General features: G+C 42.7%; 1 protein-coding gene across 3 annotated transcripts in view; it reads left to right on the plus strand.

The window, feature by feature from the left end:
* The first annotated feature begins 809 nt into the window (after positions 1–809).
* NF2 (NF2, moesin-ezrin-radixin like (MERLIN) tumor suppressor) overlaps positions 810–13,644 on the plus strand; it is a 73,464-nt gene continuing 60,629 nt past the window's right edge. The window contains exon 1 of one of the 3 annotated variants that reach the window (XM_037510852.2): positions 810–1,342. In XM_037510852.2, the coding sequence (XP_037366749.1) occupies positions 1,229–1,342 (114 nt within the window). In that variant the 5' untranslated portion in view covers positions 810–1,228. The remainder of the gene's footprint in view (positions 1,343–13,644) is intronic. The other 2 variants (XM_037510851.1, XM_054695239.1) reach the window with 2 other exon arrangements.

Raw genomic sequence — 13,644 nt, forward strand, 5'->3', positions numbered from 1 at the left:
AAACACACACCCACAGATGGCTTGAAATGGAAATCACACATGGAGTACAAAATGAAAAATGCATTCATTTCTGTACAGTTTTTAAACCTAGAAAGACAGCAGTTTTCACAGAATTCATCCTCATATGTGTCAGTCACCATTCCAAAGCTGTGTCAACTTGCTTAAATTCCTCCACAACCCCACTAGGTAGGTACAATGATTACCCCTCCGTCCTTGGTAATAATTAGTATTTCTTCTAACGAGTAGTAAAAGGACCTAGGGGGACTGTTGGCAACCTAAGAGTCTCCAAGGTGATTTCAAACTTGGAGAAACACTGAGAGCAGTATTGGTAACTATGTGCCAAACAGGAATATCCTCCCGGAGCCCGAAACGCTCCCCTGGGGCTCGGCACTTGGCTTGCACTTGGTCCAAAGGGCAGCGCCTCACTGGACCCGGGAGGGACCCGGCGCCCTCCCGCGCCCCGGGCGAGTGACTGTGGCTTCCCGGGACCGGCGAGCCGGTTCCTGCCGTCTCAGTCAGTCTTGCTAGAGGGGGCGTACCCCCAGGAACAAAAGCTCTCGGAGTGACTGCCGCTGCAGCCTTTCAGCGCCGAGCCCGGCCCGCGCCTCCGGTGAGCGAGGAACTTCCCATTGGTGGAGCGGCGCCGAGGCAGGCGGGGCGCAGCGGGCAAGTGCTTCTCCTTGGTGCTTCTCGGCCAACCGCGGCGCCTGGGCCTCCCCGGTCACGTTCGGTTGAGCCGCGTGCAGCCTCGGGAGGGCCCGAGGGCGGGGCGGGGAGCAGGCCGGGGGCCGCGGGGAGGGGGCCCGCCTCGCGGGCGCGCCGAGCAGGGACGGTGACAGCCACGCGCGCACGTGCCCGCCCGGCTGCCGCGCGGCCCTGAGCCCGGTGCCGGCCGCCGAGAGGCGCGCGGGGTGTGGGCGGGCGCCGTCTGGGGGCCCGGCCCCCGGGCGTCTCCTGCGTCCCAGGCTCGAGTCCCGGAGCGCCGGGCCGTGCCCGCCCCGTCGGTCCCCGCTCCGATTCTTCCCAGTGACCATCAGGACCCGCCCCCCCTACCTTGGCGCGGTGTCCTCGCGGCCCATGCTGGCCGATGGGGGCCCGCGGCGCCTAGACAGGTATCGGGCGGGCCGGCCACCATGGTGGCCCTGAGGCCTCTGCGGCTCCTTCAGGGGGGCTAAGAAGCACAGAGCGCAGGCCTCGGACGTGCGGGTCCCCGGCCTGACCCCGCGCCATGGCCGGAGCCATCGCTTCCCGCATGAGCTTCAGCTCGCTGAAGAGGAAGCAGCCCAAGACGTTCACCGTGAGGATCGTCACCATGGACGCCGAGATGGAGTTCAATTGCGAGGTAACCGGCCGGCCGCCCCGACGGGCTGCGGTGAGGGGGAGCCCTGCGGAACCCCAGCTGGCCGCGTGCGTGTGCGGGTCGGGCACGAACCGGGGCTCCCCAGACCGCGCTGACAGTTGAGGTGCAAGCTGGAGGGGTTCTTTTTAGATCATCTCTGGGCATAAATAGAGACGGTCAGAACCGGAAGGAGTCATCTAGGCCCAAATCCTCAAGTTAAACTAATTGCTGCTTCCCTCCCTTTACCCCCACAGGACTTTTGGGTTTGAAAGCACTTCCTAAAGGTTTTCATTCATTGTTACTGAAATAGGCTGGAAGCATCTGTGGTGGTAAATTCTGGTTTTAGTGGCAGGCTTAAGCTCCAACACTGTAGAGTTTTGATTTAGATAATATTATGTATCCCAGATTTCGAAAGATACATCTCGTTTGTTGGAAAGTCTGTACTTGTTTCCCATTTCCATAGCTTTAATTTTTTGCGGGGTGTGTGTGTGTGTGTGTGTGTGTGTGTGTGTGTGTGTGTGTGATAGGAACATATATAACTATTAGGAAAGAGATGGTGTCTTATTCTCCATACAATTTCCATCATGAATTAAACAATTATTTGTTGAATACTTTCTAAGTTCCAGACATGCATAGTTTTAATTCTCAGAAAAAAAAAAACAAAACACAAAAAACCATGTATGTAGTAAATGGCACAGTGGGGTTTTGAGTTAAGCTCTTAACCAATACAATACTGCCTTTCAATCATTAGTTCTTTGCTTCTCACAGAGTGTGCTCTGTGGCCCAGCAGCATTGACAGCAGTGACCTAAGTCAGGTGCTGCAAATTTTGTCTGTAAAGAGTCACATAGTAAATATTTTCAGCTTTGCAGGCTGTGGGGTCTTAATTGCAACTACTAAACTCTTCAGCTCTATCATTGTTGCCCAAAAGCATCATCAGACAGGAAGATTTCAGCCTTCTGTGTTCCCTATCCCTACTTCGACCAAGGATTCAGAGATTTTTCCTGGAGGGAGAAGCAGTCTTGAAAATCCTTAGCTCCTAATCTCTTCCTCCAAGTGTGTGGAGAGTTTATGCTTTGGGTTATGCTCTAGAGCAGTGGAGGCTTTGGTCATAGGCAGTTGGGAGATTTTAGATTTAATCAAATCAGAGCCTAGACAGTGGGCCAGTTAATTTACAGGAGACAATGGGGGGAATAAGACACCTGGTAAGAGCATCCTAGGGCAGAACAAATATCACTGATCCCAGTAACAGTTCCCTCAAAAAGAGGTACCATTTGATTGGATTCCTTATAGAGCAAGTAATGCCCCAGGTCATTGTTGGAAATAATAGAAGAATATACCACAATTAGTGAAGTTTAGGCAGGTGTGAGCTGGGAAAGGCGAAGAGAGCCCTACTAAAACTCCTGTCATCTAGAGTTATAGTGGCGGGCATACCAACAGCTGCAACTCCAACTCCCTGAGTTGCTAACACTATGAGGAAATAGAGTTCTCCAAAACTATCCAGCCAGTCACAAAACGAACGAGAAAATGATAATAACAAGCCCTGGAAGATGGTTGGGGGATGACTAGCCTTTGAGTTGCTATATTATTACCTAAAATGTCTAGTTTCCAGGAGAAAACTATGAGACATACAAGGAAGAAAGGGAATTATTACCCATATACAATCATGCATTGCTTAAGAACATGATAGGGAGAAATGGTTGGTGATTTTGTTGTGCAAACACCACAGTGTAATTAACTAAACCTGGATGGTATAGCCTACTACACACCTAGGCTATATGGTATAAACTTTTGGGGCTGCCACTGTATATGTGGTCTATTGATGACCAAACATCCTTCAGTGATGCCTGGTTATAATGGAAAAAAGCTGGCAACAGATGTCAGATATAATGAAAAGGTTTCAAAGTAGTCATTTTAAATATATTCACTAAATTGAAAGAAAGCATGATTAAAGAAGTAAAGGAAGATGAGAAGAAGGCAACACCTTATCTGATTTCAAGCTATATCACAAGGCTACAATAATTAAAACTACATGGTATTGGTATAAAAACAGACACATAGCTTAAAGGAACAGACTAGACACCCAGAAATAAGGCCATGAATTAATTAAATAAGCTCATGATCAGTTAATTAATGATGTAGTCAAGATTATACAGTGGGGAAGGGACCATCCTTTCAATAAATGGTGTTGGGAAAACTGGACAACCACAAGCAAACGAATGAACCTGGGCCACTATCTTACACTATATACAAAAATTGACCTAAAATGGATTAAAGACTTGAATGTAAAAGCTGCAACTGTAAAACTAGAAGAAAATATAAACAGTAAGCTCCAAACTTGACAGTCTCAGCAATGACCTTTTGAATTTAATACCGAATGCAACAGAAGCAAAAGTAAGTAAGTGGAACTACATCAAAATAAAAAAGGTTCTATACAGCAAAGAAAACCACCAGCAAAACGAAAAGGCAACCTACTAAATGGGAGAAAATATTTGTAAATTATAGAAAGGGTTAATGTCAACAAGTACATTAAAATATGGCCAACAGTGATCATTAGGGAAATGCTATTCAAAACCACAATGAAATATCACCTTGTACCTGTTGGAATGCCTATTATCAAAAATATAAGAAATAGTAAGTACTGGTGCGGATGTGGAGAAAAGGGACTATGTGTACTATTGGTGGAAATGTAAATTGGTGTGACTGCTATGGAAAACTGTATAGACATGCTTCAAAAAATTGAAAATAGAACGACTGTATGATCAAGTTATTCCACTGCTGGGTATTTACTCAAAGAAAATGAAAATATTAATTCTGAAAGAGAAATGGCAGCCTCTTGCCTGCCTATGACTACGCAGGTGCCTCTCTTTTTCTTTCTCCTTTTCCTAATAAACCCAACCTCTTAAAATGTAAAAAGAGAGAGAGAGATTGAGAGAAACGCATTATGTTTATTGCAGCATTATTTTTGATGGCAAAGATATGAAAATAAAGTAACGGTCCATCAGTGGGTGAAGGGATAAAGAAAATGTAGGGTAGGCACACGCATATGTATATGTGTATAAACACATGGAACACTATTCAGCCATGAAATAGAATGAAATCTTACCATTTGTGACAATATGAATGGACGTTGAAGGTACTCAGCTAAATAAAATAAGTCAAAGAGAGACAAATAGTACATGATTTTATTTATATGTGGAATATAGAAAACAAAACTAAATTAAAATCAGAGACAAAAAACCAAATAGATTCTGGGTGGTTCCCAGAGGGGAAGAAGGTTGGGATTATATGTGAAATGGGTGAAGAGGAATGAAAGTTACAAACTTCCAGTTATAAAATAAGTCAAGGAGATAATGAAGATTTGAAAGTCACTAAGAAAAAAATGCTTATAGACTTACTGTGAGAATCATTTTGTAATGTATACAAATGTAGAATCATATGTTGTGCTCCTGGAACTAAAATAATGTATGTCAATTTTACTGCAATAAAAAAGTATGTGTAAGACTTTTTACATATTTCAGATGTACAATTGTATGTGCTACTTTAATAAACCTCAACTCTAAATCATAAAAAAAATTCTATTTACTATAGCATCAGAAAGTGTAAATGTTAGGAATTTAACAAAAGAAATACAAAACTTTCCTCTGAAAATTATAAAACATTGTTGAAAAAATTAAAGGTGATCTTAATAAGTGGAAAAACATCCCTTGTTCATGGATTATAAGACTTAACATTATTACATGGGTGATATTCCCTAAATTGATCTGCATATTTAACGTAATCCCTATCAGAATCCCAGTTTATATCTGTAGAATTTGACAAGCTGATTCTAAAATTCATATGGAATTCCAAGTTACCTAGAATAGGTAAAACAAACTTGAACAAATTAGGAAGATTCATACTTCCTGATTTCAAACTGTACTACAAAATAACCATAATCAAGACAGTGTAGTACTTGCATAAATACAAATATGTAGATCAGTGGAATAGATTTGAGACTCTAAAAACAAAACCATATGTCTTCTGAAGACCATTCAGTGGAGTGGGGCAAGAAAGGTTGAATGAGTAGTTCATAATTATCAACAAATTGAACGGAGACAACTGGATAGACATATGTAAAAATGAAGTTGAACCAGAACTTAAAATGGATCAAAGAACTGAATGTAAAAACTAAAACTCTAACACCCTTAGGAGGAAATATAGTGATAAGTCTTTAATACTTTGGATTTGGCATGAAATTCTTAATATGACACAATGAGGGGCAAAAGACAAGATACATAAGCTGGACTTCATCAAGATTAAAAACTTTTGTGTTTGCAGGACCATCAAAAAGTGAAAAGAAAAAATATTAGCAAATCATGTATCTAAGTAATAACAAATCAAATAACCCAATTTAAAAATGGGCAAATGATCTGAATGGACATTTTTTTTTTTTAAAGATTTATTTATTTATGCATACAAGAGCTGGGGTACAGACCAGAGATGTGGTGGGTGAGAGGATTCACCAGAGACAATGGGAAGCAGAACAGGCAGATCTACTGAAATACACTGCTGAGGGGAGCATTGGGCGAGGCAGGAGAGGTCTGCTGCACCATGTCGGTCACCTCCCTGGCTAGAGATAGAACTCATGCTACAGTGGCTGCGGATAGCTTCACAGCACTGCATCTTAACCCCTTGCGCCACCAGGGAAGCCCCTGAATGGACATTTCTCCAAGTAAAATATACAGATGGCCAAGAAGCACAGGAAAAGATGCTCAACATCATCAGTCATCAGGGAATTGCTAATCAAAAACAGTGAGATACCACTTTCCTACAATGAAAGCCAATCAGTAGGATGACTAGATTAAAAAGGGCAAATAATGACAAGTGTTGGTGAGAAAGTGGAGAAATCAGAATCCTCTTACACTGCTGGTGGGACTGTAAAATGGTGCAGCCACTTTGGAAAAGTCTGGCTGTTTCAAATAGTTAACTTAAGAGTTATTACATTCCAGGGCCTCCCTGGTGGTGCAGCGGTTGAGCGCTGGGTTGCGAAGCTGCCCGCAGCCTCTGCAGCGCCGGTTCGATCCCCGGCTGCTCCCCGGCCACCGGAGGAGGGTCCTGCATGGCGCGCAGACCTCTCCTGCCGCCCGCTGCTCCCCTCAGCAGTGTACTTCAGTCCTTCTGCCTGCTCTGCTCCCCGCAATGGCTCTGGTGAATTCTCTCACCCTCCCGCGCTTCTGACTGTACCCAGTGCTTGTATAAATAAATAAATCTTTAAAAAAAAAAAAAGAGTTAGTACATTCCACTCTTAGGTATCCACTCAAGAGAAATGAAAATATGTCTACAGAGAAATTTGTAAGCAAAATGTTTACAGCAACATCATTCATTGTCACCAAGTGGTGGAAATAATCCAAATGTCCATCAGCTGATTAACAGATAAACAAAATGTATATATGTGTATATCAGCACAATGGGATATTATTTGGCATGAAATGCTAATATGCACTAAAACATGGAAGATCCTTGTAAACATTGTACCAAGTCAAAGAAGCTAGTCACAAAAGGGTATACTGAGTCTAGAATAGGGATATCTGTAGGATGGACAGTAGATTTGTGGTTGCTTAGGGCTATGGAAAGGAGGTACAGGGATGGGGTGTGATAACTCCAGGGGGATAGAAAGGTTTGTTTTTGAATTGATGACAGTGTTCTGTAATTGACTGGTAATGATTGTGCAACTCTGAATATGCTAAAAACCATTGAATTGTACAATCCAGGTGGAATTTAAGGTGTTTGAATCACCTTTCAATGAGGCTGTGTTAAAAAAAAATAAGCAATCTTTGACCAAGTGTAAACATAATAGATGTGACTTTGTTCCAATAAAATTTTATTTATGGAAACTGAAACTTGAATTTTCTCTGTCTCACATGTGGTGAAATGTTATTAATTTTTTTCCCAACCATTTAAAAATGTAAAAATCATTCTCAGCTCTCAGACTGTACAAAAACAGGTGCTGGGTTGGACTTGTCTTGTAGGCCATAGGTTGCTATCTGGTGAATGTTGTGAAAGATTGTGAGAGGGTGACCTATAGGGAAAGGGATTTTGTGTGACATTTCTTCAACCATAATTTTGCCACGAAATTCTCTCTTTTTTAAAATAGACCCCAGGATCCAAAGAGGATGGGCACTATTATCAGTGATAGTAGAGTTTTTCAGCCTTGGCAATATTGATGTTTACATGGATAATTATTTGTGATGGGGGTGTCCCTGTACACAGTAGGATGTTTGATAGAAACTCTGACCTCTCCCCTTTAGAGGCCAGTAGGAACTACCCCCTCAGTTGTGACAACCAAAAATCTGATATTATCAAGTGTCCAGACATCAACCACCCCCGCCTCCATTCCTCTTTCCCACTCCCCTGTCACCACAGTAAGAACCACTGATCTGTAGACAGGTTGGATAATACCAGTGAAATTCAGAGTCAGAATGGTTGAGTAGAGTGTGTCAAACTTTTATATGCATATAAAGGACCTGAAGATAAAATGAGGGTTTTGTTTCTGTGGTTCTGTGGTGGGACTGAGAATTGTGCACTTTTTTTTTTTTTTAATTTTGTTATGTACACAAAAGCTGGCCAGAGGTGCAGGGGTGAGAGGATTCACCAGACACAGAATGGGGAGCAGAACAGGCAGATGGACTGAAATACACTGCTGAGGGGGAGCGGCGGGCAGGCGAGACAGGAGAGGTCTGCTGCACCAGGTTAAGCTCCCTGGCCGGGGATCTATCTCGTTCTAACAAATTCTCAGATGATGCCAATGCTCCTGATCCAGGGACCATACTTTGAGTAATAAAGTGGGAGTAGAAAGGACATAGGCTTTGAAATAAGACACGCCTAAATTCTCTGAGTCTTAGTTTCCACATCAGTAAAATGGAACTGATAATGATGATCAGGTTGTTATAAAGATTTATGGAATGTGTAGTGCAAGACAGAAAGAAAGAAGGAAGTAGGTCTGTAATTAGCCTAAATAGAAGGCTTGGGTCACTGTGGGCAATGCCTTGTTGTGACTTGTCAAGCTGTTGCCTCTCATTGAATGCCACATTTCCAGTGGAATACCTGTCTGTAAACAGTGTTCAAATGTTCTCTTAAATGTAACAGTAGTTTGAGTTATGATGCTAAACCTCTGCTAGTCTTACTGTTCTGCCTTATTTTTATGTTGGATATTAACTGGCAAGGTGCTAATGTAAGGAAGATGGCAGATGCCTTTTGAAAAAAGGAAGAGATGGTACTTGAGGAATTCTTGGCTTTATTAAGGTCAAATGTAGGTGGCTTTCTAAGGACTCAATTTCAGAACCAGTGGTAGTTAACATGAGTCATGTTACCTTATGCTAATAAGTTCAGATTTTTTTGCTGCAGAGATAGGGGGAAAAAATCTTCCTTGCACTACTTGCTGCATTGCACATTTGGCTTGATGCTTTGGAGGATTTTTCCACTTGAAAAATTTGATATTTGTCATTTTGAGAAAGTGGGTGCTGAACATAATTTGCCAGGAGGCTAAACGGTTATGTTATTTCTTATCTAGGCTGGAATTTTACTCTAATAATTCAATCTATCAGGAAGAAGAGCCAAAAATGAAAAATGTTTCAAAATTGTGTTGTGAGAGATTCTAATACCATCTTGTATTGAAAACAAAGCCTCCTTCTCTTGTTGTTTGGCATCCTAAATGTTTTCACATACCCAAGCAGGATTATCATCAGATTAAATAGCAACATTACAGGTCATTCCAACATACAAGTGGGCGTAAAGTCATCCATGACAGAAGGAACTTTCACAAGGGGAAAACAGAAAGGACAACTTTGGTATTTTCAGTTAGATGTTAAATTCTAGACACTTTTAGATTTAGGCAAGTGATTCCCTGCTAGGATGTAAACTTCAGAAGGAGGGTGTTGGTTATGTCATTGCGTAGTGATGCATAGTAATCATGTTCTACATGAAGGCATTAAGAAACCTCTTATCTCAGAAGAAAGACTGTATCTCCCTTCTTGTAGGGCTCTCCGGTGAGGTTTAAGCAGGTCTGGTGGATGGCATAGATGCCATAGACCTGGAACATGGATAGTTGTATGTGTGTAATGAATCCAGTTGTGCTGAAGAGTGAAGGAGGAAGCAGCACTGACTAGTGCTGCCATTCATTGGACCCTGTGTGTCTGCTATTTTGTGGGAGGAAAAGCTAGGCAATAGCAGTTGCTATATGCCAGGTACTAGGCTAAACTCTTTAAATGCACCACCTCATTTGATTCAACAGGGACTTATTTATTCATTCAACAGATATTCAGTCATTGAGCACCCACATAAGCCAGGCAGTGAAGATGACCTAGCAGTGATCAGTACCTACTTAGGATGTCATTGGGAGAAATGGAGGCTCAGATGGTAAATTGGCTGCTCAAAGCCCCAGTGTGGCCATTGTCTATTCTGAAAGAGAAAGAAGACAGGGACAGGGAGGAAATGGGAGGCTAGATGGGCACACCGCTTAACTTAATAATGACCAGTGAGGCCAGCACTTACGCATAGGAACCTGATGAGGCTTTACAGTAAGTCTGGTAGGTCTTAGCTCAAGCCCAGGTTTCCTTGACAGGGCTGCTGAGCCACTGTAGTCTAGAGGTTCCAAGCAAGGTCTGCAGAACCTGATTTAGCCTCCTCAGATGATTTTGTTTCCTAGTCTGTAGAATGGGGAATGTAATGTCCAGTTGTTCTTCCTGCTTAGCATTGTTACAGGAATTGAATTGAGTGATTGGTCACCTGGCACAAGGTAAGGTCCATGTGAGTGTTACACAAATGGAAGTGCAATTCCTCTCTTCATTCTGCTTCCTTTCTTTGCTTCCCTTTGCACTTCCTTGCATACCCTCTCTGCTCTGGGCTTGCTGTCCTGGTTGCTCTTTTCTGAAAATACCAAGCTTTTTCTTTTTTTAAACACTGCTGTGCCTTTGAATAGAGTTCCCTTTGCTTGGAATGTCCTCCTTACTAGTGTGCTGGCAAAGACATTCTTCTAGGTTCATTCCTCTTTGTGCTCAAGAAAGACATGAGGGAAGTTCCCAGGCACTTATAATCTACTTAGAGAAACAACACACACGTGAAAATACAATAATTTTATATAAATATAAAGTGAGGGTGTTTTGAGAGGGAAAGAGGAATCGCCATACAGTGAGGTGAACCGGGAGCATCCCAGCTCAGGCTTTGAAGGTAGGTTTTCAATCACAGATGAGGGGAGACTGTAAGGGGTTGGAGGGGAGTGTTCCTGGCAGTGGAATCCTGGGAATCCTGTGGGTTGAGGAGGAAGAGGAGAGAGGTGTTCAGATTGGTAGGTTCAGGCCAAATTGTTGAGGCCTTAAAGGGCAAATTAAGCAACTTGTGCTCATCAGATACATCAATGGGGAGCTTTGAGGGTTTTACTAGGAGAATAATTTAAAGTGGTTAGTATGCAGAATTATTTGGATGTTTGGGGTTGAGGGTGGGATGGGAGGAGGTTAGAAGACAACTACTTTGGGGCTGGTATCACATTGAAAGCTGACCTTGCTGTGAACTGGGACAAGACTAGGCAGACTGTAGGGTCTAGTGAACCCAAAGCCCTGGTCACAAAGAGGATGCGGCCAGAGGGATCAGGATCTTCTGTGACCAAGAACAAGCAGAGGACCTACTACATCCAAGAATCTTTAAAGTCCTCAGACCCCAAGGCCAACCGGCAGGAGGGAGTTCTTGGTTGAAGCCTGGTCAGAGTTGGACTCAGGAGATCAGCTCATATCTGTTGTCTGACCCTGGAGCACACAGGGTGTTACTTGTACAAACCATTGTGAGCCTAGACTGATGTTTGGACACCTGGCTTCTAGGCAGACTCCTCTCCCCTCTTTTCCCCCCACCTACCCCCCTTAGGCCATAGTCCTTTGACTCAAACATGAGGAAGATGACCTTGATTTCAAGGGTGTTATGCTTTAACATCCCATTTTAGGTGATTTGCTTAGACGTTCCATTGCACTCTTCCTCCTTCATATTTCTTTCTTAGGTAGGGACTTGAGCGCGTAGGTGTGAGAAAAATGTGCTCCAGGACAGTAAGAATATTGCTTAGGTAACAAGAGTTGGCATCCTGATGGAAGGGAAAGGTGGCTTTGGTAGAAGCCCTACCTGCCTCCTGCTCCCCAAGTGATCTTGGACTTACCTCTCTAAACCTCAGTTGCCACATCTGAAAAATGAAGAGAATAATAGTATTATTCTTATAGGATTGGTTATTTATTTATTTATGCATAGAAGAACTCTGGTGTAGGCCAGAGGTGCTGGAGGTGAGAGGATTCACCAGAGACAGAGTGGGGAACAGAACAGGCAGATCTACTGAAATACACTGCTGAGGGGAGCAGTGGGTGAGGCAGGAGAGGTCTGCTGCGCCATGTGTGTGAGCTCCTTGGCTAGAGATGGAACTCATGCTGCAGTGGCTGATGATAACTTGATAGTGCTGAGACTTTAACCCCTGCACCCCCAGGGAGGCCCATCCTTGTTAATTTTTTAAGAGTTGTGTTAAGGCATGAATGAGGTAGACTTTTGCAGGCATTGAGCCAGAGCCCACTATAGTAAGCACTTGGTGAATATCAGCTTCTTATGTCACCTGCATGGGAACAAAGAGGCAGGGCTCGTGTCAGAGGTACTGTGAATTCTTCTTTGAACCTTCTTCAGGTTATCTGTGCCTTTACACTTGTTGACTCTCTAGACTTTATAATTAGTCTGAATGTCATAGGTTTACCTTATGCCATATTCCTGTTTAAGGATCTCCTTTTCTGTAAAGTCTTTATAACTGATCTGTTTAGCTTGATGTCCATTGTGATAGCAGGATTCTTTTCCGCTTTCTTCCATACTTATTCTCCATCCTTTTGTTTCCAATGTGTCATTTTTCATTTTTTTCTCTTTGTTTATTATGAAGTCCCCAGTTATTTGTGCTAGTTTTGCATTCTTGTCTAAGAACATTTTTGGCGCTTGTTTATTTTTAATTTGAGAAGTTAAAACATTTGAGGCCTTAAAAACCCAGAATTGATCTTCCTCGGAGCTGCTAGTCTTTTCAGCCAGCCAGTGATGTGATTTTTCTGGTTTGTTACAAGATGATTTATTCCATCCTCCTGTCTATGCCTTGTCTAATTTAAATTCTAAATCCACAAGTTTTAGTATGCAAAAATTTACTACCAAACTAGTGTTAACTTCAGGAAAAAATCTTCAATGAAATCTCGGTCTCTCCTGTGCTGAGACCCAAGGTGCTTGGCTCAATTTAGGGATCTCTCCTATACCACTAGGTGGAGTCTGAGCTCGTACTTCTAAAGGCATTGGCCTCCTTTACGCTTCCGACTCTCATTCTGTTCTTTTTGTTTCTTTGCCAAATTGTATACCTTCCTTTAGAAAATCCATAAAAATATTCAGTTAGTGATAGTCATGTCTTATCCAACCTATCTTGCCCAATTTAGTTGTTTTGGTGATGTGAATTTCAGATAATACTTAAAACTGAAACCTGGAGTAATTACTAAATTCATCTGAACTGATTTGTGGTTTTAAATTCACCAAGAGTGTATTTATCTAGTATCCTACCTATATTGATATGAGATTAAAGCAATCTTGTAAATAAGTTTTTTTGAAAAGTCATCAGTTCTCATCCATCTGCAGAAATCCTTACCTTCCTACCCACTCATACCTGTACTTTAAAGTCAGTGTCATTCTCACTGATGAACTTGAAGTTTAATCAGAATGAAAAGATAGAAACAGAAACAGAATTTTTAAAGTTTCTTTCAAGGCTGGTGTTTGACTTCTGCTGCATGAACTGGCTTAACACCAATGGATTATTCTCTAGCTGTGTTGAAGGAATACATTTTTTTTTTTTTTTATACAAGCACTGGGTACAGTCAGAAGCGCGGGAGGGTGAGAGAATTCACCAGAGCCAGAGCAGGGAACAGAACAGGCAGACTGATGAAATACACTGCTGAGGGGAGCAGCGGGCGGCAGGAGAGGTCTGCGTGCCATGTGGGACCCTCGCCGGCAGCTGGGGATCGAACCAGCACTGCAGAGGCTGCGGGCAGCTTCGTAGCCCAGCGCTCAACCACTGTACCACTGGGGAGGCCCTGAAGGAATACACTTTTAAATACAAATTACAACTTTTTGATGTCCTGTGCAGGGGAAATTAATCAGGTGGATAATACTTTGTCGTGGGTTGGTATTTCATAGCTTGTTAGTTTTACTTCATATTTAAGCATTTGAAGTTTTGTCTCTATCTGCACTGAATTTACTGTTTCGTATTTGTAGTTTTCTGCAGAATTGT

The sequence above is a fragment of the Talpa occidentalis genome, unplaced genomic scaffold, assembly GCF_014898055.3.
Source record: "Talpa occidentalis isolate TD23 unplaced genomic scaffold, MPIMG_talOcc4v2.1 talOcc4.14, whole genome shotgun sequence".
Lineage (NCBI taxonomy): Eukaryota > Metazoa > Chordata > Mammalia > Eulipotyphla > Talpidae > Talpa > Talpa occidentalis.